This window comes from Myxocyprinus asiaticus, chromosome 5 (assembly GCF_019703515.2).
Source record: "Myxocyprinus asiaticus isolate MX2 ecotype Aquarium Trade chromosome 5, UBuf_Myxa_2, whole genome shotgun sequence".
Taxonomy (NCBI): domain Eukaryota; kingdom Metazoa; phylum Chordata; class Actinopteri; order Cypriniformes; family Catostomidae; genus Myxocyprinus; species Myxocyprinus asiaticus.
The window spans coordinates 27,358,932-27,385,439 of record NC_059348.1 but is presented as its reverse complement, the minus strand read 5'-3'; the positions used below and the strand labels follow the sequence as shown (position 1 = coordinate 27,385,439).

At 36.9% G+C, this 26,508-nt stretch overlaps 2 protein-coding genes and 1 long non-coding RNA gene across 8 annotated transcripts in view; 1 reads left to right on the top strand and 2 right to left on the bottom strand.

Moving 5' to 3' along the window:
* The window catches only part of LOC127440297 (TGF-beta receptor type-1-like), a 54,294-nt gene extending 43,102 nt beyond the window's left edge, over window positions 1-11,192 (top strand). For 3 of the 6 annotated variants that reach the window (XM_051696802.1, XM_051696801.1, XM_051696806.1), the window contains exons 7-9: window positions 1,725-1,849; window positions 2,816-2,946; window positions 5,301-6,237. In XM_051696802.1, coding sequence (XP_051552762.1) covers window positions 1,725-1,849; window positions 2,816-2,946; window positions 5,301-5,465 — 421 coding nt within the window. In that variant the 3' untranslated portion in view covers window positions 5,466-6,237. The other 3 variants (XM_051696804.1, XM_051696803.1, XM_051696805.1) reach the window with 2 other exon arrangements.
* Window positions 11,058-21,743, bottom strand: LOC127440300 (uncharacterized). The gene is made up of 2 exons (XR_007897115.1): window positions 21,150-21,743; window positions 11,058-21,028 (listed from the first exon to the last, which is right to left on the bottom strand). It is a non-coding gene; the product is annotated as an uncharacterized LOC127440300 (long non-coding RNA).
* vopp1a (VOPP1 WW domain binding protein a) lies at window positions 21,744-26,090 on the bottom strand. The gene is made up of 5 exons (XM_051698368.1): window positions 26,064-26,090; window positions 24,835-24,893; window positions 23,142-23,219; window positions 21,998-22,131; window positions 21,744-21,922 (listed from the first exon to the last, which is right to left on the bottom strand). Exons 1-5 carry the CDS (start codon window positions 26,088-26,090, stop codon window positions 21,744-21,746), a joined length of 477 nt encoding a protein of 158 aa, XP_051554328.1.
* Between the last annotated feature and the right edge of the window lie 418 nt (window positions 26,091-26,508).

Genomic DNA, 26,508 nt, shown 5'->3' with positions numbered 1-26,508 from the left:
TTGGTAAAATTGCTTACTAACCTTGTCTGTGTAAAGTTATCCAGTATTTCAACTTCGATGACTTCAACTTCGCACTGCTGTCTGTTCTGGCGAGTGATTTTGATCTCACTTAGGTGTTTAGTGCAAAAGTTGGTTCTCATGTCTGTTCCGCTAGTGCTGTTGAACTCGCGCTGGGCTGAACCCGCTGTCACGGTTGAGTGATTTTGAATTCTCCACTGTAATGCAATCTCATGCAAAAGGCAGCACATTGATGCATTCCTTCTCATCAAGTATGTTGCTGACGTAGACACATATTCTCTAACCAATCACATCTAATTCTTAACACAAATACCTCACATGCTTTAACTTTGGTTTTAAACCGGAAGGATGAAATGGCTCACCACTTTCCCCTTAGTAACATAATGAGTGCTATCATTGTTCTCAATGATGTGCAACATGTACATAACTGTTAACATCTCAAAAAATGTGTTTTGGGGTTTCATGATCCTTTAACAACAGGAGTACCATGTAAGCATAAACAATTGTAATAGACTGAATTGAGAAGCTCATTGTTCACTTGACGAATCCATAAGAGCCCATCCCAGCGACTAAAAAACTAGTGCTTTTCTAGTTGTTAGAGTCATTAATTCAGTGACTTGAATTGGTCAAGTCATTAACGACCTCCAGCTGGCAGACTAACTGGCCAGCGATTACGTAAACTAAGCTTACATAGAAAGATCTGAGGAAAGTTCAGCTAGTGTGATGTTGACTTTACTAAAATATGTCTGTCCTGACTTCCCGATAGAAATATGATGGGCGGGTATAATAACGTAGTATCAGAGTAAAAAAAAAAACATTGGTTTCTTTTAAGATGTCATAATATAAAGCCTATTCAACCTTTTTGTCCTTGGCTGGTAAAAATATCTGAAAACTCCCACATATTTTTCTTACACGAAAGCCACTGTGTTAATACACCATTATTCATTATATAAATGCATCAGAAGATGTGCTGCACACTACATGGCACTTATCTGTATTTGTAATACTGTATCTTGTTCCCTGTATGCCTTTTCAAAAATATTTTAATAATAACTTTAAAATTCTGATTAAGAAATTTTGTGGGGTGATTCAGAATCATTTTAGAAAGAATTGCTATGCATAGGCAAGCAATTTCTTTCCCCTACCGCTACTAACAAGTTCTGGCTGAGTGGGATGTGTGTGCTGATGGTGATTGGGAGCAGCGAATGGCGAGAAGCACAGTACTGCAGGGACGCCACTTCCAGTGCTGTCACCACAGGAGGGTATCACATCTAATCTACAGTGAGTGGCTCTCAGTGGTGTGCCCATCTTTCTCTGTGCCCCCTGGATACCACATAACACACACACACTCTGTTGCCCACACTGCTCCTAGGCTGGCACAGTGACTGGCTGTGACACCCACATACTGACATTCATGAACTTCAGTATACACTTGCTACTTTCCCCTGCTTTGATGATAACCAAATGTGACTTCTGAATGTCAGAGTGCACCTCCCTCACAGCCTTCTGTCCCTCTAGGGCTTTCTGGAATGAGGTTTGCTCAATCTGTCTTCTCTGTTTCCAAAATAAACCTCAGTGTCTAGCCCACTATGCAGCCCACAAGACCCCCATTCTCTAAATCAGCCACCACTTCAGGCCACCAAGAGGCCCAGAGTCAATTAAATGTCATTGTCAGACACATTTGATGTGTTCTCTCATGTTCACAGGTATATGGCCCCTGAGGTACTGGATGACACTATTAACATGAAGCATTTTGAGTCTTTTAAAAGGGCAGACATCTATGCTTTGGGTCTGGTATTCTGGGAGATTGCCCGCAGGTGTTCAATTGGAGGTAAGACATTGCTTGCCCCTACAAATTGTGATAATGACTGTATTAAAAGATTCATTCTCAGTTCAGTTGCATGATGATAGTGCAACAATACATGAAACAGGTTTAGTTTAGTGCAGTGAGGCCAACAGTCTGAGACCACTAAATGCTTCTATTTTACATTTTTATCATTTAACACTTAGTTATGTAATAAACATAAAGATAATTTGTAAAGACTGTATATTGATGGGGCGGTTATTAAATTAGGTGATAAATATACAAAAAGCTGGGTCCAAACTAGCGTAATGATTGGCAGACATATATTTCTTAGTGGATTGAAGTCAATTGGCACTCCCTCATTTCAAGAATTGTTTACTGAATTGGGCAGGGTGGAGGTATTAAAAAAAAATGTCATACAAACAGCTTGGCAGATTAGATGTTTATGGTAAGAAATGGGACAAATACATGACCTTTCTGGAAGGCTCCCGGTGAGGGCCATGTGGAGAGAAACCCCTTTATTCTCTCTCTCGCTCTTCGTGTTTATATATGTATACTCAGACTTGGACCACGGGAATGTTTGTTTGGGGTCGGGGTGGGGTTGGGGATTGGGAGGGGAATGGTGAATTAATGGGGGTTAAAGGGGATAATGGTTGACTCTATGCATATATATTTTGCTTTATTCTGTGTTATGTTTGAGAATCAACCAATACAAATTTTAATCTGCTAAACATAAACATAATATAAATGAAAAAAAGAATTGAGATTAAAAGGAATTTCAGAATTGATTTCAGAGTATTTTTATGCCCCCCTTTAGCTTTATATATATCTTATTTCTGTGGTTGAGTATGATTTTGATCAGTGTGGTCACAGATTTATGGACCCCACTGTATGTAAATGTATCATGGAAATAGATTGAAACAACAAAACAGTGTGTATCAAAAATACACGGCATTGAAATGTGTGCTCTGGTGGGATAAATTCTCCACTCAGGCATCCATGAGGACTATCAACATCCCTACTATGACCTTGTTCCATCTGACCCATCAGTAGAGGACATGAAGCGAGTGGTTTGTGACCAGAAGCTTCGTGCCAACATCCCTAACAGGTGGCAGAGCTGTGAGGTATGCACTCTTTTTCGATAGACCTCTTTGTTTGTAGATGATACATTCCCTTGAACAGCACATTTTTATTTTCTTCATCTGCATCGTATTCCCTTCTATTCATGTGCTCTGTAATTTATTTATTTATTTGTTCTACTCTATAAGCATAAGCTGAGGTGGCACTCAATGTTTTGTTTTGTTTTTTCTTGATGTGCTTTTCATTGCTGTAGAGGAAGAATTAGATTACACCCAATTTGCAGTCATAAAAAGATCCTGATCTAACTATCTGTTTGCAGAGCAAGCACAGCATGCCAAAGTAAAAGACACTTTTGATGGCAGTGCAGGCTAGTATTAAATGGCTGTTGTCGGTTTTTCCCAGCCTTTGTAAGTGAATTATTTGCAGGAGGGGGAGCAAAGAACAAGCTGACATGTTGGATTAAATCCTTGGGATGGGCATTTTGGTCAGTTTGTCTACTTGAATACTCAAATTAATTAAAAACAAGGCCCCTTTTTCACACATTTTTGTGTAGATGTAAAAAAAATTATTGGTTTGAAATAGTGGTCAACCCATTGTGGATTTTATCGATACAGGTAACTAATATGGTGGGAAAGGCCGATAACCGATTTTTTTTTGGCCGATAATTTTTAAAATTGATTTATAGAATGTCAAAAAAAATCTTATTCTTTTCTTACTATGAGGGGCACAGACAAAGAGTCCTAAAAGAATAAAATCCCAGATGCAGGTTATTGTTCAACTTCAAGATTAGGTGCATAACATGGGATTTTTAAGTGTAAGCAAGCCCAAAAAACACCAGGGACTCTTATTTTGAAATGACGAAATTATGAAAAAACTATAGCAACTATCGGCATAAATTTTGGCCAATAACGATAGTTCCAATAAGCAACTATCGGCACCGATTAGTCTGGAAAACCAAGATATCGGTCTACCTCTGTTTTGAAATGTTTTGAAGTTGTTGGAGCCGTCGCCTTGTGGGCAGTGCTCTGATTCCAACATATGGTGCTGTAGCATCCTTTCCCCCCTCTTCTTTCCTGTTTTCCTGTTTCCCTTTCCGCTTTTCTATATAATAAAGGCGGAAAATACCAAAATAAATAAATCAAGTCAACGCAATTATTGTATTTTCATGACTGATCATTTGCTGTCATTTCCAAGTACTCGAACTCCTGGGAATCCCTATTGAATACACACAAATAAAGTGGAAATTAGATTTTTTTATCATCCCCCACCACTCACCAGTGGAATTCCGATGTGACCTAAGAACTCGCATACCTCACTCTCTCAAAGAGCTGTGTACATGAACCTATTTTGTATTCATTTTACTTTGCCAATAGATTGTTTCATTTGCTAAGTGACCTCTTGAATTTAAGCTTTTCAAAGTTTGTATATATGCATGGGTGTGTAGATTGTAATAGAATGAGCTGTCTAGACAGTGATATTGGATGAAAAGGAGGCAAGAAGGCCACAGCAGATGCTTCATGCTCTCTGTATTGAGGATCCTTGAATAGAAGCCCATCAAACAAACCCATGTTGAGGGTTTTCAAAATGACTGAAGGCTATGAGTTCTTTCAAGTCTGGGCTTTACAGTTATTTCTCTTTAAATTAAAATGCTGCAAGGAGGAATGCATACTGTTCGTCTGCTGAAGTTATAAAAGTAGGAAAACATGGCCACTGATACTAATGAAAGAGGGTAAGGGATGGGTCACGTTGGTCGACTAGTCGTCCAACAACTGACCAGTTGGTTAGTGAGGTTGACTGGTAAATAAAAAAATAAAAACAATTATACACTTTTTTTTTTTTTTTTTTTTTTATTGATGGTGCTTTAATTAGCTTGCTGACAGTGTGCTCAGCTTTAGCTGTTAGACACTTTGCACAGTAAATGCTGTCGGAAAAGCTTCTTGAAATTCATCTCCTTTTAAGCACAGCCGCTACAACCACACACACTCAGGAGAGTGTCTTTGGCCATAGCGTCATGTCTTGCACTGTTTCTTTTTAAATGTCACGCCATGAGCATTTTGTTTTTTAAGACCGCGTCACATCAAAAATAGTCCAACTTTTACAAAAGCATATTGAGACCCCTGAATTCTGTTCCATTCTGTTGTGCTCCGTCTCACTGTTTTTGAACGTGACAATGCGTCTTGTATAAATACTCTGTAAAGGGGCGATCACACTAGGCTTTGAGTATACAAAATTATTTCTGACACCGCAACAGACCAGGATATGATGCCACGCAAGAGGGCTTATTATAATAAATCACAAATAATATTATATTAACATGTTAAAATATACTGTCTACTCACTTTCCTACAACAATAAAAACACGCAACTTTGAAATATGTGTTCTTTGTGTTGATCCAAGAGGTCAGTGTTTGATGTTTCCATCTTCAATTGGTCACACGTCTTCTCGTCATCCAGATTCGTAGGTCAGAGTTCACCAAACTTAAACTTTTGTATTCAGAGGAATGTGAAATTTCTTTGCATGAGCTTGCATTTCTGGTCTTCGTATATATTTGAATGGGATTGAATGGAGTGTGAAGTGTTGTGTGACCACACCTTAAGTCCGATCAAGAGAAAGTAAACCTGAAACCATGCTTCCTTAAGACTTCTTTAAGACCAGTAAGTCAATTAGTCATTCAGGCAACCCATTGACTATTTGATTTAGAAAATATTTAGTTTTGTATACGGCTAGAGAAAAAAAATATTTTCCAATTAATCACAATCTCTATTTGAATGATCTTGATGTCGATTCTCAAATTCACGCAATTGATCGCAAGATTGATTTTGCTAACAGACCAAAAGAAAAAGAGAGTAGAGAGAGAAACTAAACAAATAACGAGAATCTTAAAGATCTTCAAAGTAGCTTTTAAAAAAATGTATGCATTATAATCATATAGTGAAGACTAGTAATGTAAGTAGTTTTGCTACTTTGTTCTGTTGTTCTCATTGGTTCTATTGCTTGTAATTTGTTTTTTATTCTTACTTCATTACTGACTGTTTACTTGTCTTGAAAAATTTGTTGACAACTTGAAACAATGTTTACTCCAATTAGTATTTTGTCGTGGTTTTGAAATTTGTATTAAGAATCATCAAATTGCTTCCATAGGTATGGTAAGCAAAATGGACATTTATTACTGAAATATACCCAAATTAATCAGAAACTTAAAGAATCAAGAACTTGTGAATCGGAATTGAATCAGGAAACCTGTATCGATACCCCACCCAAGATTTATATATTACTATGTGTAGGGAAGTGTGTAACAGTAAGTTTATCTGTGATGACATCTGCATTCCCCTGCCTGCAGGCCTTGCGTGTGATGGCTAAGATCATGAGGGAATGCTGGTATGCCAATGGAGCAGCCCGCCTCACCGCGCTACGTGTGAAGAAATCTCTGTCCCAGCTCAGCCAACAAGAGGGTATCAAGATGTAGATACATCTCTCATTATCTTTACACTGCCAATCCACTTCCTCCACTGATCTAGGGAGGTTATGGAAAACCCTCCACTAATCTAGGGAGGTTATGGAAAACTTTTAAAGAATAGATGGCTTCCTCACTTACATTGTGGAGATTTACTTCAGCACTTCAATTATGGGGGATGGACAGTAGTTGAGGGGTCAGTGTTGTGGGATTTAAAACTCTGCCCTGCTGTCCATCTAAAGATGCATCCTCATCATCTGAGATCACCTCAGACAACCTTTACAGCTACTGCAGGATTTCACAAACCAGTGCTCAAAGCTACACCAGTCCACTGGGATATCAGTTTTCCATATTCAATAGAGTTTTCTTTTCAGTTGTTTGGTGACTGACCAGGCAACTAACCATAGACAGCCATTCAGTGTCATTGATGTGCTTTGCAAGCTGGGCTTGACTCTTGAATTTATATTTGTATATATCCTTTTGTCTATAGATGTACATATTTGACTAAAGTTGCTAGTGTGTATTTCTATGTGGTGTAGGCTTACCAAGGCACGTGTGTGTGTGTGTGTGTGTTTGTGTGTTTGTGTGTGTGTGTGCTGCATATTTTACTACTGCACTGTTCTTTGACTCAGTTACCAGGAAGTGCCACTGCTCTGAATCAATCATGTTTACCATATTTGGTAACTTGGACCTCTTTAGTTTTTGAGTCATTACGTGTACTTGCGTTGTTTTTGGGTTATTGGCACCACAAGCACATGTTTGCATATGGAAGCAGTTGAAGAAAGTTACAGATGTTATGGATGTTTCAGCTTAAAGTTACGACATATTCTCCTGATTGCTGTAACACGGGCTCCAAACCCTTGCCTGATTGTTTGGAAATGGTTTTGTAATGTGGCTAGCTACTTGATCATGCTGCTTCTTACAACTCACTTTCCAGACAGGCAGCAAATAACCATAAAAGAAACTTCAAGCAAAGGCAGTACATTCAATGATATTGCATATTAGAAGCAGCCTGGAGAGATGCCTGGAGAGACCGGTCCTTAAAATAATCTATGAGAGGAGTGAGTTAGCCATGAAGCCACTTGTACAAAGGCCAATTTAACTATAGTGTGTCTCTTCATTACTGTAGAATGGATGCTACAATTTATGTAACATATTTTGCAATAGTACTGTGCTTTTTGTATTGAAAGTATGGTGCTGTTGAAGTCAGATAAGGTATCTGACAACGACAATCTTTTTCTGCTGCGCACTGTTTCCGGTCATGCAGTTAGAGGCATTAAGATGACATTTAAAAATGTAGCCCTATTCAGAGTAAAGGGAAAGATGTAGAACGGTTTATCAGCTTTTTTTAAAGGAAGAGTTCACACAATATGAAAATTCTGTCATAGGGTGCGTTCCATTCAGAAGGGATCATCCCTAAACCCTATTCCCTTCAAATATTTTACAATCCACTGTGAGAGCTCTTGAGTAGGGTTGGGAACCAAGAACCGGTTGTTGCTCAGAACCGGTTCCATTCTTTAAAAAAATACCAGAATCATATGATCTTCGTGACTTCCGGTTCTGCTCTCCAGCGTGCAATTTTCTGCCAATGCGGCTGGAACACTGTCCCCAAATATCTGACAGTGTTTCCAGCAGCGCATCTCTGCAGTCAGCGTAAAAACATAGTTCTACCAGTGTATTTAATTCCCAATCGAACGAGTCTCGAGCCGGCTCTTTTTACAGCACGAAACATATGCGCTTCGTGTACAGTTTGATTCCTGAAAGAATTATTCAAAGGAGCCGGTTCTTTTGAATCAACAGCGTAAAAAACATGGTTCCCCCAGTATAGTCCGATCCCGAAAGAACCATTCTAATGAGCCGGTTCTTTTGAATCTACAGCGCGAAACATACAGTCCAACTCGAAATTAAATAACTGTTGAAGTCTCACAAGCCTGAAGTACAACATTAGGCTACATAACACAGTCTAAACTGTCTCTAGAACTGTTACTGTTTATTTAATAATGACCTGTGTCTCTTTTAAATCAAGCAGGGCAGTTACTGACTGGTTGTTCATATGACAATGTATAATTAAAGATACACGAGTTTTGTTGTAATAAGTGGAATTTAAAAAAATAATTAATTAATTAATGAAATATGCCATCACATTTCTTGTTGGTTTAGATTATTTAAAATATAGTATCTATTATTGGATTGTGTTTATGTCTCTAAAATGTCTGCAAACACTTTTTATAAGGACTGTATAAAATGTATTTCTGATTGGTTGTATCTGCTCTGTAGAAGCTGAAATTATCTAATTATTTGGTCTGTTGATAGGAAATACAATAAGAATTGCATTTCTCATTTCCAAATAATTCTTAAAAAAAAAATAAAATACTAAAAGAATTACTGGAATCATTACTGGAACCGTTAAGGAACCAGAATCGTAAAATTCCTTACGATTCCCAACCCTACTCTGGAGTGCTGAAAAGTGTGGGGCTCAGAACTCGCTTTTAAAGTAAACTTTATTGGAAATTCTTCCTTCGATCTTACAGCAAGGCCATCATGATTGTTCTACCTTCAAATTGCATTCCGAAAGCATCATTATACCATTTGGAACGCATAATGGGATTATTTACTCACCCTCTTTTCATTCCAAACCCGTATGACTTTCTTTTTTCTGCAGAACACAATAGAAAATATTTTAAAGGATATTCCGTTTGCTGATTACAATACAATATCAGTTTGTAGTAACTCCCCTTCACAGATTAAAAACATGTCATGACAATCTCTATACATGAGTTGATCAATGAATTGATTTGATTTGAGATAACAATGGAAACTTCGGGCTGTTCACCATACAAAGTGATCGTTTGGCTTCAGAAGACTTGGAATTTGACGCACAAGTTGCACAATTAGACACACAAATGAAGTATTTTTATGACACTTTGGGGCTTTTTTTAAGATTAAAGTGAGACACTGTCAACTTATTTTTTATGGAAATCAGCAATTGCAACATTGTTCAAAATATTAAATTTTTTTGTTTAGCTGAAGAAAAGTCATACAGGTTTGGAGTGACATGAGGGTGAGTAAATGATGAAAGAATTTTCATATTTGTGTGAACTATTCCTTTAAGACGTTCACTATGACCTTTTCTATTTTGCACTGCATAGTCATTGAATTCTGTATATATTCTAAGGTAGCTACAGTTGAATGGGTTAAAAATGTGTTTGTAGATTATCTAGATTTACTAGTTTTGCTGTACTATTTTCAAGGTGTTGTATTAATTCTGATCATCACGTGAAGCCTTTCGATTGTTTTAATGTGATGTCACACACATAGTCGTGCAAAAATCATCGAGCTGCAAAGTGTTTATGTTGTGTAACTTTCTGTATGTCCGTGTTTGGTCAAGCTTAGCAAAAAGTGTTTTTTTTTATTATTTAGTTATAAATGGAGAATGAGATGGCGAGAGTCTAAGAATGTACTTTCTCTTCTCCAAATTTTTGTTTGAATAGTGAAAAATAAGAATGTAGCTGTGAACTGTAAACACTTTTAGACAGTCTTTTTGAGAACTGAATCTTTATTTAGACTGCCAAATATTAAGGCCCGCTCAGCAGAAAGGACCTTCAGCGTCGTCATTGGCTGTGAAGCTTGTGAATTAGAAATTTCACATTCTGTGAACCAAAAAGACTCTTTGAAGTTAGAAGATGTGAATGGCTTTATGAACCTCTGTCACTCTGGACTCTCATTATAAACGCATGCCAGCAATCACCAGCAGCCTTCAGTACATTTATCAAAGAATGAAGCAATTCGGTCTCTTCCCCCCCCCCCCCCCAGAGACATTTAGATATCCACAAACTCACCAGCTCAGACTCAGTAAATTATCCTTAGATTCTGTTTTTAATAGGTTTAATTTGGTGTGTCTTCTAAGGTGTCTGAAGTGTCCGTGGTAACACTTTACAACAAGGTTGTATAAATTAAAATTAGTTGACGCAGTAGTTAGCATGAACTAAAAAGAAACAATACTTTTACAGCGTTTACACTGCCTGACCAAAAAGTCACAGTTTGGATTTAAATAATGGTTAAGATCTACAGTTGTTTCAAATGGTCAGATCTAGGCTCAGCAACGTTATGCGGCAATAAAGTCCTGGCATATTCCAGGATGACAATGCCAAGATTCATCGGGCTCAAATTGTGAGAGTGGTTCAGGGAGCTTGAGGAATCATTTTCACACATTAATTGGCCACCACAGAGTCCTGACCTTAACCCCATTAAAAGTATTTGGGATGTGCTGGAGAAGACTTTACAGAGTGGTTTGACTCTTCCATCATCAATACAAGATCTCAGCCAAAAATTAATGCAGCTCTAGTCGGAAATAAATTGTGACATTGCATAAGGTTGTCGAAACAACGCCACAACGAATGCATGCTGTAATCAAAGCTAAAGGCGGTATTGACGACGGGAGAGTCGAACCACTCCATAAAGTCTTCTCCAGCACATCCCAAAGACTTTTAATGGGGTTAAGGTCAGGACTCTGTGGTGTCCAATTCATGGAAATTAATTCAGTGAAAATGTGAGACCTGGTCATTCAGTACATTCAGGTAGTCAGCTGACTTCATTTTATTACCACATAATGTTGCTGAGCCTAGACCTGACCATTTGAAACAACCGTAGATCTTAACCATTATTTAAATCCAAACTGCAACTTTTTTAGGGGCCAGGCAGTGTGTGTGTGTGTGTGTGTGTGTGTGTGTGTGTGTGTGTGTGTGTGTGTGTGTGTGTGTGTGTGTGTGTGTGTGTGTGTGTGTGTGTGTGTGTGTGTGTGTGTGTATATATATATATATATATGTATGTTTTTTCTCCCAATTTGGAATGCCCAATTCCCAGTGTGCTTTTAAGTCCTTGTGGTGGCGTAGTGATTCGCCTCAATCCGGGTGGCAGAGGATGAATCCCAGTTGCCTCCGCATCTGAGACCATCAACCCACACATCTTATCACGTGGCTTGTCGAGCGCGTTGCCATGGAGACATAGTGCGTGTGGAGGCTTCGCGGCATCCACGCTCATAGAGCCCCACCGAGAACGAACCACATTATAGCGACCACGAGGAGGTTACCTCATGTGACTCTACCCTCCCTAGCAACCGGGCCAATTTGGTTGCTTAGGAGACCTGGCTGGAGTCACTCAGCACGCCCTGGGATTCGAACTAGCAAACTCCAGGGGTGGTAGCCAGCGTCTTTTACTACTGAGCTACCCAGGCCCCTGAACAATGGTATATTTATAGATTCACATTAACCAAGATTAATAAATGCTGTTAAAGATATTGTTAATTGTTATTTCCTGATAACTAATGCATTCATGTTAATGTATAGACACTTATTGAAGTCTTGTAGAGTCATTGTACATATTTTTATAAATGAAAAATGGAAACCTTAATACGAAACTTTCCTGCGACTACACAGTCACTTTGAACATGCAGTGTTTTGAATGTGAGGTTGTAAGGTGGTCACGCTACTGTAGCACTACAGCTCCATGTGATGAGTGCTGTCACTTTCCTACAAGCTGAACCCTGTCTAGCATTAATTAAAAGAATGTATGCACTGATGAGTTATAAATGGAAAGCCTCAGGCTGATTAGCACTAAGGGGAGGAAATGAAATAGGATGCAACCAGAAATACTTAAGCTGTGATATGCAAGATGGATTTCAAACTTACTGTGCTCTACAGTGCATGATGCAAAACAAGTGCCTCTATTTTATAAAGATATGCGCTTTCTGTAAAGTCCAGGGCCAGACAGAATCTGCGTGCACAGATCTCTGCAGAAAACTCCTCCGATTTCTGCAGAATTGTGACATCTTTTATTCATAAATATTTTACACATTCCTCACATGTTTGTTTATTAAATATTTTGCCTAATTTCATGATGCTTTCAGCTATCAATAAGAGTGTAGTACTCACAGCTCTATTTAACACATTTTACCATGTTTAAATCCCTTCCGCAAATTTTCCCTCAAAATCAGCACAGAAAATGCGCACACACAAAAAAAATTAAAATAATCTGCAGATTCCATCTGGGTATGGGGTCATAAGATACTGGTATTCTCAACCCCCAAAACACATAAAAAAGGGCCCAAAGTGGGCCTTTTTCATATCTCTAACGATTTCCTCATATTGGAAGGATGTACTTTGTACTCTGTTCTTCTTTGTTTATTCCAAGGTTGATGTTCAAGTACAGAGTTAATTTGCTATTCAGAATTTCTTCTAGCATTTCCTCTGTGTAGGTTACTCTACAAAAGCTTTTTTTTTATTTTATTATTATTATTTTTTTTTTTTACTTCAAGGTCGGTGTAAATGTTTAGCTTCATTGTTTGTCAGATTGAAGTGTCTTACAAAAAAAATAAATATGCTTCAGCACAAAACACAAAAACATTTAATGTCAAAGCATAATACCTCTCTTTTGACCAATGTTTATCATTTACCTCAGTGTGCATAAAGTTGTTAATTTCTGTAGATTTGACTTTTGTATTTGTACAAAGTGGCAAAAATGCACATTTGTGGTTGTATGTTTTGTTTCTTTGGAAGAATTGTATTTAAGGATAGTATTCTGTTCTTTGCCTACTAAAACAATTGGCAATCCTTACAAATGAGAATGTTATTTGCTTTTAAGTCTTATTTTCTTTGTCTTAGTGTTGATTTAATTTTTTTCATTCATAGTAATGTGCATACGCTTGCATTTCCACAGGCCAAAACGAGGAAGAGTCTTCCTCTGGCACCAGAGAGCGCAGTTAACAGTCACGCTGAAATGAATCATTGTTAGTTACTGGGTAAAATTAGGAATGCTCAAATAATTGTACTGGATGTGCTTCTTTTTCTGTTAACCTTGTAAATTTGGATTTCATGTTAATAAATAGGTACTTTATTATCCCCTTAGGAAAGCTTCTTTGCACTTCTTTGTGTGCACACTGCCTCCTCACTGTTCTTGTATGGATGTCTGTTGTTGTATATCTCTCAGGGTTGAGTTGCCTGTGTCATCGTCATTTCGACAAGTCATGCTCCTGGATAAGCATCTATTATTGGTCCTTGAACAGCACTCCTGCCATATAATCATAGTCCTTACCCTATCTCTAATCCCAGCCCTATCTATAAACTATCTCAAATATCAGAGGGAAATGATATGTTGATATGATTGTTGTTTAAGCCTCACACTGTAAAATTTCTGTAATTTTAACAGTAAAAGACTGTAAAAATGGTACAGGAAAAAAAACTTTGATTAACGAGTATTAACTGTAAAATATACAGTAAAATATATATATATATATATATATTAAAAGACAATACAGTAGTTTTTACAATAAAATGTTGTAAAAATGTAATTTTTTAGATGTAAAGTATGATTTTCCTGTATAATTAATGGTAAAAATTTACATTGTTTAACAAGAGAGTACATGCACTTTTTACAGTAAATTATTGTTAAAAAAAAACAATAATCAGGCATTCCCGATATTTAAAAGGGCAAAAATCAAGATTACAGTAAGGCACTTACAATTGAAGTGAATAGGGACAATTTTTGGAGGGTTTAAGGGCAAAAATGTGAAGCTAATAATTTTTAAAAGCACTTACAATACTTCTGTTAAAACTCATGTATTATTTGAGCTGTAAAGTTGTTTAAATCGTAATTTTTACAGTCATTTTAGGATTTACATTGTCGTCGTCATGGCAACAAAATTGTAAAATTGGATAACTTAACACTTAAATCACTTACTAACATTAACATAACATTTATCCCACTAAAATCATGTTTACAAGTATATTGTTTGTCTTTGAAACAGTGAGTATTTTAACGTTTTCTGACTGGCCTCATTCACTTACATTTGTAAGTGCCTCACTGTAACCCAGATTTTGATGAAAAGGCAAATCTAATAGAACTTGCTTGAAGTTGTTGTTTTGTTTGTTTTTTTCACAAGAAAGATTCTTTCAAACACCATCATATGTTGCCGTAACTCGTCTTAGAAAAATACAGGCTATGCTATTAACAATAGACTAGTCAAGTCTATTTAATCCCTGGGGCCACTGAATATTTAACTGTGTGCTTGACTATGATGCTGCCTCATGTTCCACAAACTAAGAGCATTCACTTCAACACACTAAACTGTCTATATGTCTGCTTGGTGATTATATCCATGTTTGTTCAATTCAACATTTTATTTTTTCCACACAAATAAATATTACTTCTAATTTTATCATTAACTAACCTGGAAGGAAATCAGTTTCAGTGACTAAGTATAAACAGCAGACCAGGAAACTGCATTGAACATTTTTTTTTTTTTTTTTTTTACATTTCTTCTGTTTTGCAGATTCGTATTTTATTTATTTATTTTTCATCTGGAACATGGATGTGGAACATATTCTGTACTCTTAGAGCTCTCTTCATATTATGTGCTCTATGTGATTTTCCTCATCCACATTCTGGACCAGTAACGATCGTTGGCTCAGTTGTGCTCAAACTTTTATGAAGTCTGCATTATAAATAAGTGAGAGGAGCTGAAGGCCAAGCAAAGGTTGCCTGTCTGTTTCAGAGGCCACCGATGCAGCGGCTCAAAGAAAAAGTTACTTGGGGCACCTGCTTTCTCGCTGTTTCATTCTCTCAGTTTCTAAAACCTCCACTTGATGCTCCTGAAGGAAATACCTAGATACATTAAAGGAATAGTTCACCTAAAAATTAACATTTTGTCGTAACTTACCCAGTGCATGTTTGTGAGCACTATGAGAGAAGCTTCTTCACACCTTTACGCGATGACTGTTTTTGGCGCTAAGCAAAATTGTAGCTTAATGAAAAGAAAGACCATGATGTTCATCAAGGCATCTCCTTGTGTGTTCCATGTAAAAAAAGAAAGTCAAACAGAGAAAGATCTAATTGGTCCAAGTATTAACTTGATCCAAGTCAATTCACCCACATTGCAGGATTAAATGGGATGGTACAGAGGTTTTGTCCCTCCTTATCCTTCTGTCCTTCCCTTCCATGTAACAGCATTCTCAAGGCCTTTCCAAGCAAGGAATTATTGTTTGGTGCGAACGACCCCACATCAAATACCAAAATCTAGAGTGAAAAGAGGTTACAAAAGGCACAAGGACAGGTTTTCCTCTTTAACTGTTATGCATTCACTGCTGCTGAAGGATTTAGGGCTAGCTGAAGGATAACCATACCAATAATGTTATGAGGTCTTGGCAGACTGAATGAATAAGAATCAGAATGAGCTTTATTGCCAGTATGCTTACACATACAAGGAATCTGTCTTGGTGACAGGAGCTTCCAGTACTCAACAATACAAAAACTGCAACAAGACTTTTAAAAATAATTAAAAATTAATTATAAATAAATACATATTGAAAAACATACATACAAGGGAATGTAATGGCAGAAGAGGTTGGATGTGTTAGATAATATAAAAAGACTAAGATGTGTATTGCACATTAATTATTGCTCAGTATATATATATATATAAGGTCCTGAATCAAGCATAATTTCAGATGTAATCACACAGAACTCAGTTCCTCATAATCATTTTTGTTTGGCACTTTGTTTCACCTTAAATGCCCTCTGAACAGTGCAAAAATGCAATCTTTGGGGGGTGAGGGGGGCGGGGGCATTTTCATCTTAAGGGTGGGCAAGTGGTTGTCTCTTGATCGGACAGGAAGGGGGGTTAGGAAATACAGCGGACCGGAAAATAAGAGGATGAATAAACAGGAGTTTCTTGGTAAGTTACAGCGCCATCTTGTGGTGGTAATGACCTGTTACTCATTTAATGTTAATGTTACTATAGAAATCTTGTTTTAAGGCATCTGATCAGAACAAATCAGAAATTCAGATATCTTGTTCCCAACAGGTTCCCTAACAGAGAAGATACTAACTTCTTGCTAAACGTGTGTAAAATATGCCATTTGTGGTAGAAACTTAACATTAACCATCTTCAGTCAAATTAAGATGTTTGTTTTACAAAGAAGTATCACATATGAAGCCATAACATCAGGCCACATTTTGTAACTAAATATCTGTGTTTTATACATATATTCATCACAAAAGAAGTGCAGAATACCTTTTTGTTATGTATTTTATATGGTGAAAAAAAAATGTCCATTACTAAAAAAAAATATTAATTATAAATGTAAAAAAATTTGCAAAGTAAACATGTTTGATAAGAGGGACAAACTTTATTAGGTCATCAGTAACTAAAATATATATATACACTACTAAGTGTATTTCAATGATGACATTAAATGGTAGTTTTGTGTGAGAAGATAATATTTTGTTAATTTTAAATCACTCTGTTTTACACATTCAAATAAAATCTTTTTAAATATCTACTGGGAAATACTAATTACTACTGTCTCTGATTTGAAAGTAAATGTATAACCTGTTGTGCTTATAAACCTATTCTTCAGTCCTGACAGTGAAAACTTGTATAGTACCCACAGAGGAACCTTACAAGTTTCCATCAGTCTTGTGTGTTCATAGAAATATGGTATTTTGGAAGTACAATGTACTCTTTAAATTGTGCCAGTTTGTTTCTACAGTCATCTTTAGTTTCTTTTTTGCTTTCCTTTTACTACCCCAATTCCGAAAAAGTTGGGACAGTATAGAAAATGCCAATAAAAGGAGTGATTTGTAAATTCTATTCACCCTGAGCTATATTGAAAGCACTACAACAACACATTATTTGATTGTGAATTTAATTAATGTATTTTTTTTTTTTTAAATACGCATTTCAAATCACAACATGCTCCAAAAAAGTTGGAACAGTCAAGTGTTTGCCACAGTGTACGATCGTTATTTCATCTGATAACACTCATTAAGTGTTTGCGCATTGAAGACACAAGTTTTTTATAAGTTTAGCAAGCAGAAAAGGAAATCATAACCATTATTTAAATCCAAATGGTGACTTTTTTTTTTGGCCAGGCAGTGTGCATTAGCTAACATGAACTAACAATGAACAACACCCTTTTACGGCATTAATCAATCTTTGTTTATGTTCATTTAGATACATGTGAACTAACAAGGAACGGCACCTCTTTTATTAGAGGTTTATTAATGTTAATTTATATGAAGGCCTATAATAATATATAGTGTACATACAACTAACACATTTCTTACATTGAAAGGTGTATATGATAACATTAATTGTGGAGGAGAAAAGTTGGAGGGATATCGAAAGAATTGTCACTCACTTATGTTCCTGGGTGTTATTTTACTTAACTACTTAATAAAAATATATAAACTCACTTTCAACTGCTTTATTTTTGGCAAACTTAACATGTGTAAATATTTGTATGAACATAAAAAGATTCAACAACTAAGACATAAACTGAACAAGTTTCACAGAAATGTGACTAACAGAAATGGAATAATGTGTCCCTGAACACAGGGGGGTCAAAATCAAAAGTAACAGTCAGTATCTGGTGTGGCCGCCAGCTGCATTAAGTACTGCAGTGCATCTCCTCCTCATGGACTGCACCAGATTTGCCAGTTCTTGCTGTGAGATGTTACCCCACTCTTCCACCAAGGCACTTGCAAGTTCCCAGACATTTCTGGGGGGAATGGCACTAGCCCTCACCCTCCGATCCAACAGGTTCCAGACGTGCTCAATGGGATTGAGATCCGGGCTCTTTGCTGGCCATGGCAGAACACTGACATTCCTGTCTTGCAGGAAATCACGCACAGAACGAGCAGTATGGCTGGTGGCATTGTCATGCTGGAGGGTCATGTCAGGATGAGTATCACATGAGGGAGGAGGATGTCTTCCCTGTAACGCACAGTGTTGAGATTGCCTGCAATGACAACAAGCTCAGTCCGATGATGCTGTGACACACCGCCCCAGACCATGACAGACCCTCCACCTCCAAATCAGTCCCGCTCCAGAGTACAGGCCTCTGTGTTTCGCTCATTCCTTTGAAGATAAACACAAGTCTGACCATCACCCCTGGTGAGACAAACCACGACTCGTCAGTGAAGAGCACTTTTTGCCAGTCCTGTCTGGTCCAGCGAAGGTGGGTTTGTGCCCATAGGTGACGTTGTTGCCGGTGATGTCTGGTAAGGACCTGCCTTACAACAGGCCTACAAGCCCTCAGTCCAGCCTCTCTCAGCCTATTGCGGACAGTCTGGGCACTGATGGAGGGATTGGGCATTCCTGGTGTAACTCAGGCAGTTGTTGTTGCCATCCTGTACCTGCCCCACAGGTGTGATATTCGGATGTACCGATCCTGTGCAGGTGTTGTTACACGTGGTCTGCCACTGCGAGGACGATTAGCTGTCCTTCCTGTCTCCCTGTAGCACTGTCTTAGGCGTCTCACAGTACAGACATTGCAATTTATTGCCCTGGCCACATCTGCAGTCCTCATGCCTCCATGCAGCATGCCTAAGGCACATTCACGCAGATGAGCAGGGAACCTGGGCATCTTTCTTTTGGAGTTTTTCAGAGTCAGTAGAAAGCTCTCTTTAGTGTCCTAAGTTTTTATAACTATGACATTAATTGCCTACCGTCTGTAAGCTGTTAGTGTCTTAACAGCCATTACAAAGGTGCATGTTCATTAATTGTTTATGGTTCATTGAACAAGCATGGAAAACATTGTTGAAACCCTTTACAATAAAGATCTGTAAAGTTATTTGGATTTTTACAAAATTACCTTTAAAATATAGTGTTCTGAAAAAGGGACGTTTCTTTTTTTTGCTGAGTTTATATATACAAGTGAAAACCCTTTTTTATTTGATTAATGTGTTACGAATGTTTGTTGACTCTTAATGATAAATAATGATAATAAAGTATTTATTATACATATTTGTCAAATCAAATCAATCAAATCACTTTATTGTCACACAGCCATATACACAAGTGTAATGGTGTGTGAAATTCTTGTGAAACTTATTGTAAAGTGGAAACAGTTTGAACATCAATTAATGCTTTACTAATGTTTGTTGACTCTTAATTAATGATAAATAATGATAATGAAGTATTTATTATGCAAATTTATTAACCTTATTGTAAAGTAGAAACTGTTTGAACATCAATTGTGTTACTAATGTTTGTTGATTCTTAATGATAAATAATGATAAAGTATTTATTATGCATATTTGTGAAACTTATTGTAAAGAGGAAACTGTCTGAACATCAATTAATGCTTTACTAATGTTTGTTGACTTAATTAATGATAAATAATAATAATGAAGTATTTATTATGCAAATGTACCTTATTGTAAAGTAGAAACTGTCTGAACATTAATTAATGCGTTACTAATGTTTATTGACTCTTAATTAATGATAAATAATGATAATGAAGTATTTATTATGCAAATGTATGAACCTTACTGTAAAGCAGAAACTGTTTGAACATCAATTAATGTGTTATGAATGTTTGTTGACTCTTTAATGATAAATAATAATAAAGTATTTACTATGCATATTTGTAAACCTTATTGTAAAGTATAACATATTTCAACATTACCTAATGTGTTACTAATGTTTGTAGGCTCTTTACTAACATTTTTTACAATAAAAAAAAAAAACAACATTAATTTTAGGTCCTTTTTGTAAAGCAATTCACACATTCCAAAGATTTGCAGGACATTTATTAGCATTACATAGCAAATGTAACACATTCATTAAAATATTGAATCGCTATCGAATCAACAATCAAAACATGTCGTTTTGAGAAAATTTTTCTGCACTGTGCAGAAGAAAAGTAATCAAAAAGCAAAATCATTAGCAACATACACAAGAATAGGAAAACTGTCAAATACGTTTTGCATGGGAGAACTCCGCTCACGTTTCCTTCAAAAAAATAAAATAAAGTTTATTCCTTAATTTGCAACTTAGTAATTTCTTCCACAATGACTATGGTTACATGGACACCAGAAAGCGGCTTATTACGAGAAAGTGAGTCGTTGCGAGAAACAGCGTTCCCGTTTACATGCACAGTTTAAGTGCTGTACTCTTTACTCCCATATACATGTGGCCACGTCAGTAAGCAGCTTTCTCCACAGCAACATAATTTTCTCGCAATGCTTGTGTAAACACACATGGCATCCAAGGAATACTTCAATATTTTACTTTCTGTGGATTCGCTTTATTTCCAGATATTCCAGAGTTGTTGCTGTGTTTGTTTCCTTAACTCACTATCACGACCTGCAGCTGAATTGCAATGCAGAAGTGGTGGTTTCCCTCTTACATAAAACTCCAGGATTCCCCCAGTGTACAGAGCGTATACATTGATCAGCTATAACATTAAAACCACTGATAGGTGAAGTGAATAACATTGATTATCTCGTTACAATGACACCTGTCAAGGGGTGGGATATATTAGGTGGCAAATTGTGATGGCTAGACGACTGGGTCAGAGCATCTCCAAAATGGCAGGTCTTGTGGGGTGTTCCCGGTATGCAGTGGTTAGTAGCTATTAAAAGTGGTCCAAGGAAGGACAACCGGTGAACTGGCGACCGGGTCATGGGCGCCCAAGGCTCATTGATGCACGTGGGGACCGAAGGCTAGCCCATCTGGTCCAATCCCACAGAAGAGCTACTGTAGCACAAATTGCTGAAAAACTTAATGCTGGCCAAAGGTGTCAGAACACACAGTGCATCACAGCTTGCTGTGTATGGGGCTGCAGAGCGGTCAGAGTGCCCATGCTGACCCGTCCACCATCAAAAGCGCCTACAATGGGCACATGAGCGTCAGAACTGAACCATGGAGCAATGGAAGAAAGTGGCCTGGTCTGATGAATCACAATTTCTTTTAGATCATGTGGACAGCTGGGTGTGTGTGTGTCGTTTACCTGGGGAAGAAATGGTAGCAGGATGCACCATGGGAAGAAGGCTGGCCAGCAGAGGCAGTGTGATGCTCTGGGCAATGTTCTGCTGGGAAACCTTGGGTCCTGGCATTCATGTGGATGTTACTTTGATACGTACCACCTACCTAAAGATTGGGTGTTTAGGGTGTTGTTCATTGTTAATGTTAGCTAATGCATTAAGTAATTTTAACTTATAAATCTTTTTAATGTTAAGAACTGTGTTAGTATTTGTATTAATTAACATTAACAAAGATTAATAAATGCTGTAAATAAGTGTTGTTCATTGTTAGTTCATGTTAACTAATGCATTAACTAATGTTAACAATTGCAACCTTATTGTAAAGTGTTACCATACATAAAAAATTATTCACAAGGTAAAACATCAAAATAATGTGTTGTTGTAGAATAGAATTTACTTATCACTCCCTTTTGTTTTTATTAGCATTTTCCATACTGTCCCAACTTTTTCAGAATTTGGGTTTGTACCTAACAGGCTTTGTGTAAGAATTGTAAAAAGTAAATGCTTTGAGGTAATGTAGTGGGGTCTCTTTAGAATACCTCTAAAGTCTGTTTATTCTTCTATTTATTTCTTAAGTCCTGCATGGTTTGATCATAAGAAGGAGGAGGCTGGCCGTAGTGGGACGGCAGGGCTGAGTACACTGCAGTCAAGTGACTGGGGTGAGTCTGCACTGGGTTGACAGTTAAAATGGCTGCAGTCTCTGAGTCTCCATAACTCTGAAAGCCAGTCTGGCGTGGTCCTGCCAACACATAAAACACAGTGGATGACACCATATGAAAGTTGTGTGTTGGAGGCTAGGATACAGAAGGCTTACCTGGTGATATGATGGGGTGTCTAGTGAAGGCCACTTTAAAATCAGGTGCCTCAGGGAGAGAGGAAAGGTGCAAGCGTCTGCGAATGAAGTATCCAGCACTGCAGCAGCACAGAATACCAATCATCAGCAGTAGCCTACAGACCAATCAAAAACAGCCCATTAATAAGTTAATGTAGCTCAACTGGTACAGCATAGTGCTTGCCATGCCAAGGTTATTGGTAGGACTCCCAGGGAGTGCATGCCAGTCTAATGATAAAATGAATAGCTTGAATGTTAAAATAATTTATTTCTTCCAATCTCCTCCTTTAAAGTATAGTTCACCCAAAATGTAAATTCTGTCATTATTTACTTACCCTCATGTCGTTCTAAACCCATATGAATTTCTTTCTACTGTTGACAAAAGGAGATATTTAAAGTATGTCCTGTTCACTGATTTCTATACAATAGCAGTTGATAGTGGCTCACTTTAAAGCTTAAAAAAGCACCCAAAAGTGTCATAAATTATTCCGACTTGTCTCCACATGCGCTAGGTCTCCGCGGTAACGCGCTCAACAAGCCACGTGATAAGATGCGTGGATTGACGGTCTCTGACGCGGAGGCAACTGAGATTCGTCCTCTGCCACCTGGATTGAGGCAAGTCACTACGCCACGACAAGGATTTAGAGCGCATTAGGAATTGTGCATTCCAAATTGGGGAGAAAATGTGCAGAAAAAAAAAGTGAGTAACTATTAACTGCTATTGTATAAAAATCAGCAATTGTAACATTCCTGAAAATGTGTAATTTTTTGTTTAATAGATTAAGAATGTCAGATGGTTTTGGAACGATATGAGAGTGAGTACATAATGACAATGAGTATTCATTTTTCCTTTAAAAGAGCACACACAGAGGACTAGTGTTTCTTTTTTCTTTTTTTCTTTTTTTTTTACCCCTTTAGATATTTAGGGAGAAATTATCAAGTAACCATACAGAGCAATAGTAAGGAGAGAGATTATGTTTATCCAGGTAGGGCAATACACAAACTGGAAGACAACTTAATTTAACATTGCCTCAGAAGGACTCTCCCAGCAATTTATATATAGGTCACTCTGGGTCAAAAGCATCTGCTAAAAGACAAAGAACTAGATAAATCGCAAGTGACTCACCAGAAATACCATATTCTCTGGATTGAGAGGGCTCGTACACAGCATTGTGTGCCACAGCATTCCTCATATGTCTTGCATCTGTAACACAAAGAACATATCCATTTATATAGCCCTACAATAAGGATTGATGTTCTTAATGAAATGTGTATAATTGGTTGTTATTCAATATAGTTTAAATATAAAAACAGATTAACTCAATGGCATTGAATGTAAAGGATAAGCTTTGTGCCATATTCTCTTTAACTAAATTTGTATACATTATACAGATTTTTATAGTTACTTTTTGCTTCAGTTTTCATTCAGATGGTTTGTTCCATTTAAGATAAAGCATAGTATTTGGAAAAATAAAAAGGAAACTTGATGATGAATGTGCTGTTTTGAACTAAACATAACAAAGACACACACAAGTACAGTCTCCTGTGGTGGCATTAGAATTAATTTGTGAATTTGGTGTGAAGACTAAACTGTTTGTACCTCGCCTCCTGCAGCTATGTGTCAGGGGCTGCACTTGTGATAAATTGCTCTTTTTGAAACCAGTAAAAGGGAGAAAGTTCCTTGTCTGAGCTCATGAATTTTCTCTGTATTCAGTGTGCATGCATGTGAATGAATCCTTTAACCGCTGTCGTGTTAAAACTTTAGCATTTCAGGGAAAAGGTTGAGGACAGTAAAGACTAAGAAACTAAGCAAGTAAATCTCACAGAGTATAGTGTGTCCTGGTTTCCTAGCCACAACTGTTTATTTCAGTATTTCAGCATCAACTGTTTTTTTCTGTTTTATATATACATACATATATATATATATATATATATATATATATATATATATATATATATATATATATACAGGGTTGGGGAGTAACGGAATACATGTAACAGGATTACGTATTTAAAATACAAAATATAAGTAACTGTATTCCACTTCAGTTACAATTTAAATCACTGATAATTAGAATACAGTTACATTCAAAAGGTATTTTGATTACTGATGAGATTACTTTGCATTTTATTGTCATTTGTTTCATTTAATATTTAGTCCTTTCAGATGGAAAACATTTATACATATAAATGATGCGATCCAAAGTGCATTTGAACAGCGGTGAAATACTTAGAAAAAATAGAAGAGATAGAAATAAACCTTGTGTAAATTGTCAGCTTTACGCTAAGCTAAAATGCTATTTCTAGCCATTTTACATGCACGTTACCAGGCACGATCATATTTTTTTATCAAGAAAATTCACGTTGGATCATAATTTCTTTTTTTCTAGTAAGACCTTTGACATTAGGGCAAAAATCATATTCTTGATAATAATTTTTGTATTGTTTTCCTGTAAAAATATCTACAAATCCTTAAAACAAGATCAGTTTGACTTATCTTGTTTTAGAAACAACACTGCATAAGATATTTAGGTTTTTCAGAGAATGTATTTTTAACATGTGTATTTTGTCTTACTGTACTGGCAGAGTTTTTATAGTCAAAACAAGCGAAAAAATCTACCAGTGCTGAAGAAGTAATCCAAAGTATTTAGAATACATTACTGACCATGAGTAATCTAACAGAATACGTTTCAAATTACATTTTACAGCATGTATTCTGTAATCTGTAGTGGAATACATTTCAAAAGTAACCCTCCCAACCCTGTGTGTGTATATATATATATATATATATATATATATATATATATATATAAACTTACATGAGGTACACTGGATCACCTCCTTCAAAGTACCAACAGTACTTTTTTTCAGCAATTGTCTGCAGAAAAGAGATAAGGAAGTACATTTCCAAGTTAACCAAAACTCAAACTAAAAATAAATGATAAATAAATGAAAAATGATATTCCAGAAAAAAGGGAACAATATTAACCAAGCTGAAATATCAGCTATTCAGTTACGTGTAATAGGCCTAGGATATTTAGTTATAGTAAACGTATTCATGGAGAAACCTACATAAAATCCAATGCAACTATTGCATAATAATGCAAAATAAATTATTGTGACAATGGTCATCTCAGAGAAACTGTTTAAAATACTGTTTAAATTAAGAACAGTATTTTAGCATGTCGATAGGGATACAGTATTTCAGTTTGTGCCTGTAACCGTTTTTAAACAGAGTTTAAAAGGCTCATGGAAAATAAACTACAAAGAAGGTCTGTTTCCTGGCAAAGAACAATAAACAGTCTTGTATGCTAAATGGACAGTGTGTCTTGTGGAACAATCAGCTTAAACTGGTAGCTGTGTTTTGGAACATGGTAGCTGGTTTAAGCTGGTCATAAACTGGTTTAAGCTGGTCATTAGCTGGCCCAAGCTGGTCATAAAATGGTTTAAACTGGTCCAAGCTGGTCATAAACTGGTTCAAGCTGGTCATAAACTGGTTTAAGCTGGTCATTATCTGGCCCAAGCTGGTCGTAAGCTGGTTTAAACTGGTCCAAGCTGGTCATAAACTGGTTTAAGCTGGTCATTAGCTGGCCCAAGCTGGTCGTAAGCTGGTTTAAACTGGTCCAAGCTGGTCATAAACTGGTTTAAGATGGTCATTAGCTGGCCCCAGGTGGTCATAAACTGGTTTAAGCTGGTCGACCAGCTACCATCTTCCAAAAACCAGCTAGAGCTGATATGACCAGCTAGTAGCTATCCAAGCTGGTCTCCCAGCTTGGACCAGCTCATGACTAGCTTGGACCAGTTTATAACCAGCTTAAACCAGCTACCAGTTTAAACTGTTTTTTCCACTGTGTGAAAATGACCGTATGAGTGAGTGAAGATGCGTGTTTGAGTCTAAGCAAGATATGTAAGCTATTACACTCAAATCAAATTTTGGTGATAAAAAATCAAAGACTTGCAACATTATTCAAACAAATATTTTCTAATACCTTTGCAAGCTGTAAATCTTAATAAACGGTAAATCTATTTATTACTAAATATTACTCACCTCGGCAATTAAACAAAGTGTGATCATGATCCCGCATAATTCGCGCATTCTGTATTTCTCTCAGCGCCAGAGGAGCCTTATTTTGATCATACAAGAGACATGCAGAAACTACCCCTTAACCGAAAATGTTCGTTGTATTAATCTCAGTTGGACTGTTAATTCCAAATTTCCTGTACTGGTGCAAAAATATTAGCGCTCTTGTAGTGGCATCTTTCACATCTCCTAACTTCTACATTAGTGTGTGGAGGATATCACATCACATGACTTCACATCACAATGACACGTTTGTGCAGATCTCAATTAAAAATCCGCTGAAATATGACCTAGCCTAAAAATTGGGCTTATAAACTAGAATTAAAAAGATTTATTAAAATGTGTATACTGGTCGTAAAAACTATTTTATTCCCCAAATATCCCAGTATGCTTCAAAACCACAGTACACCAG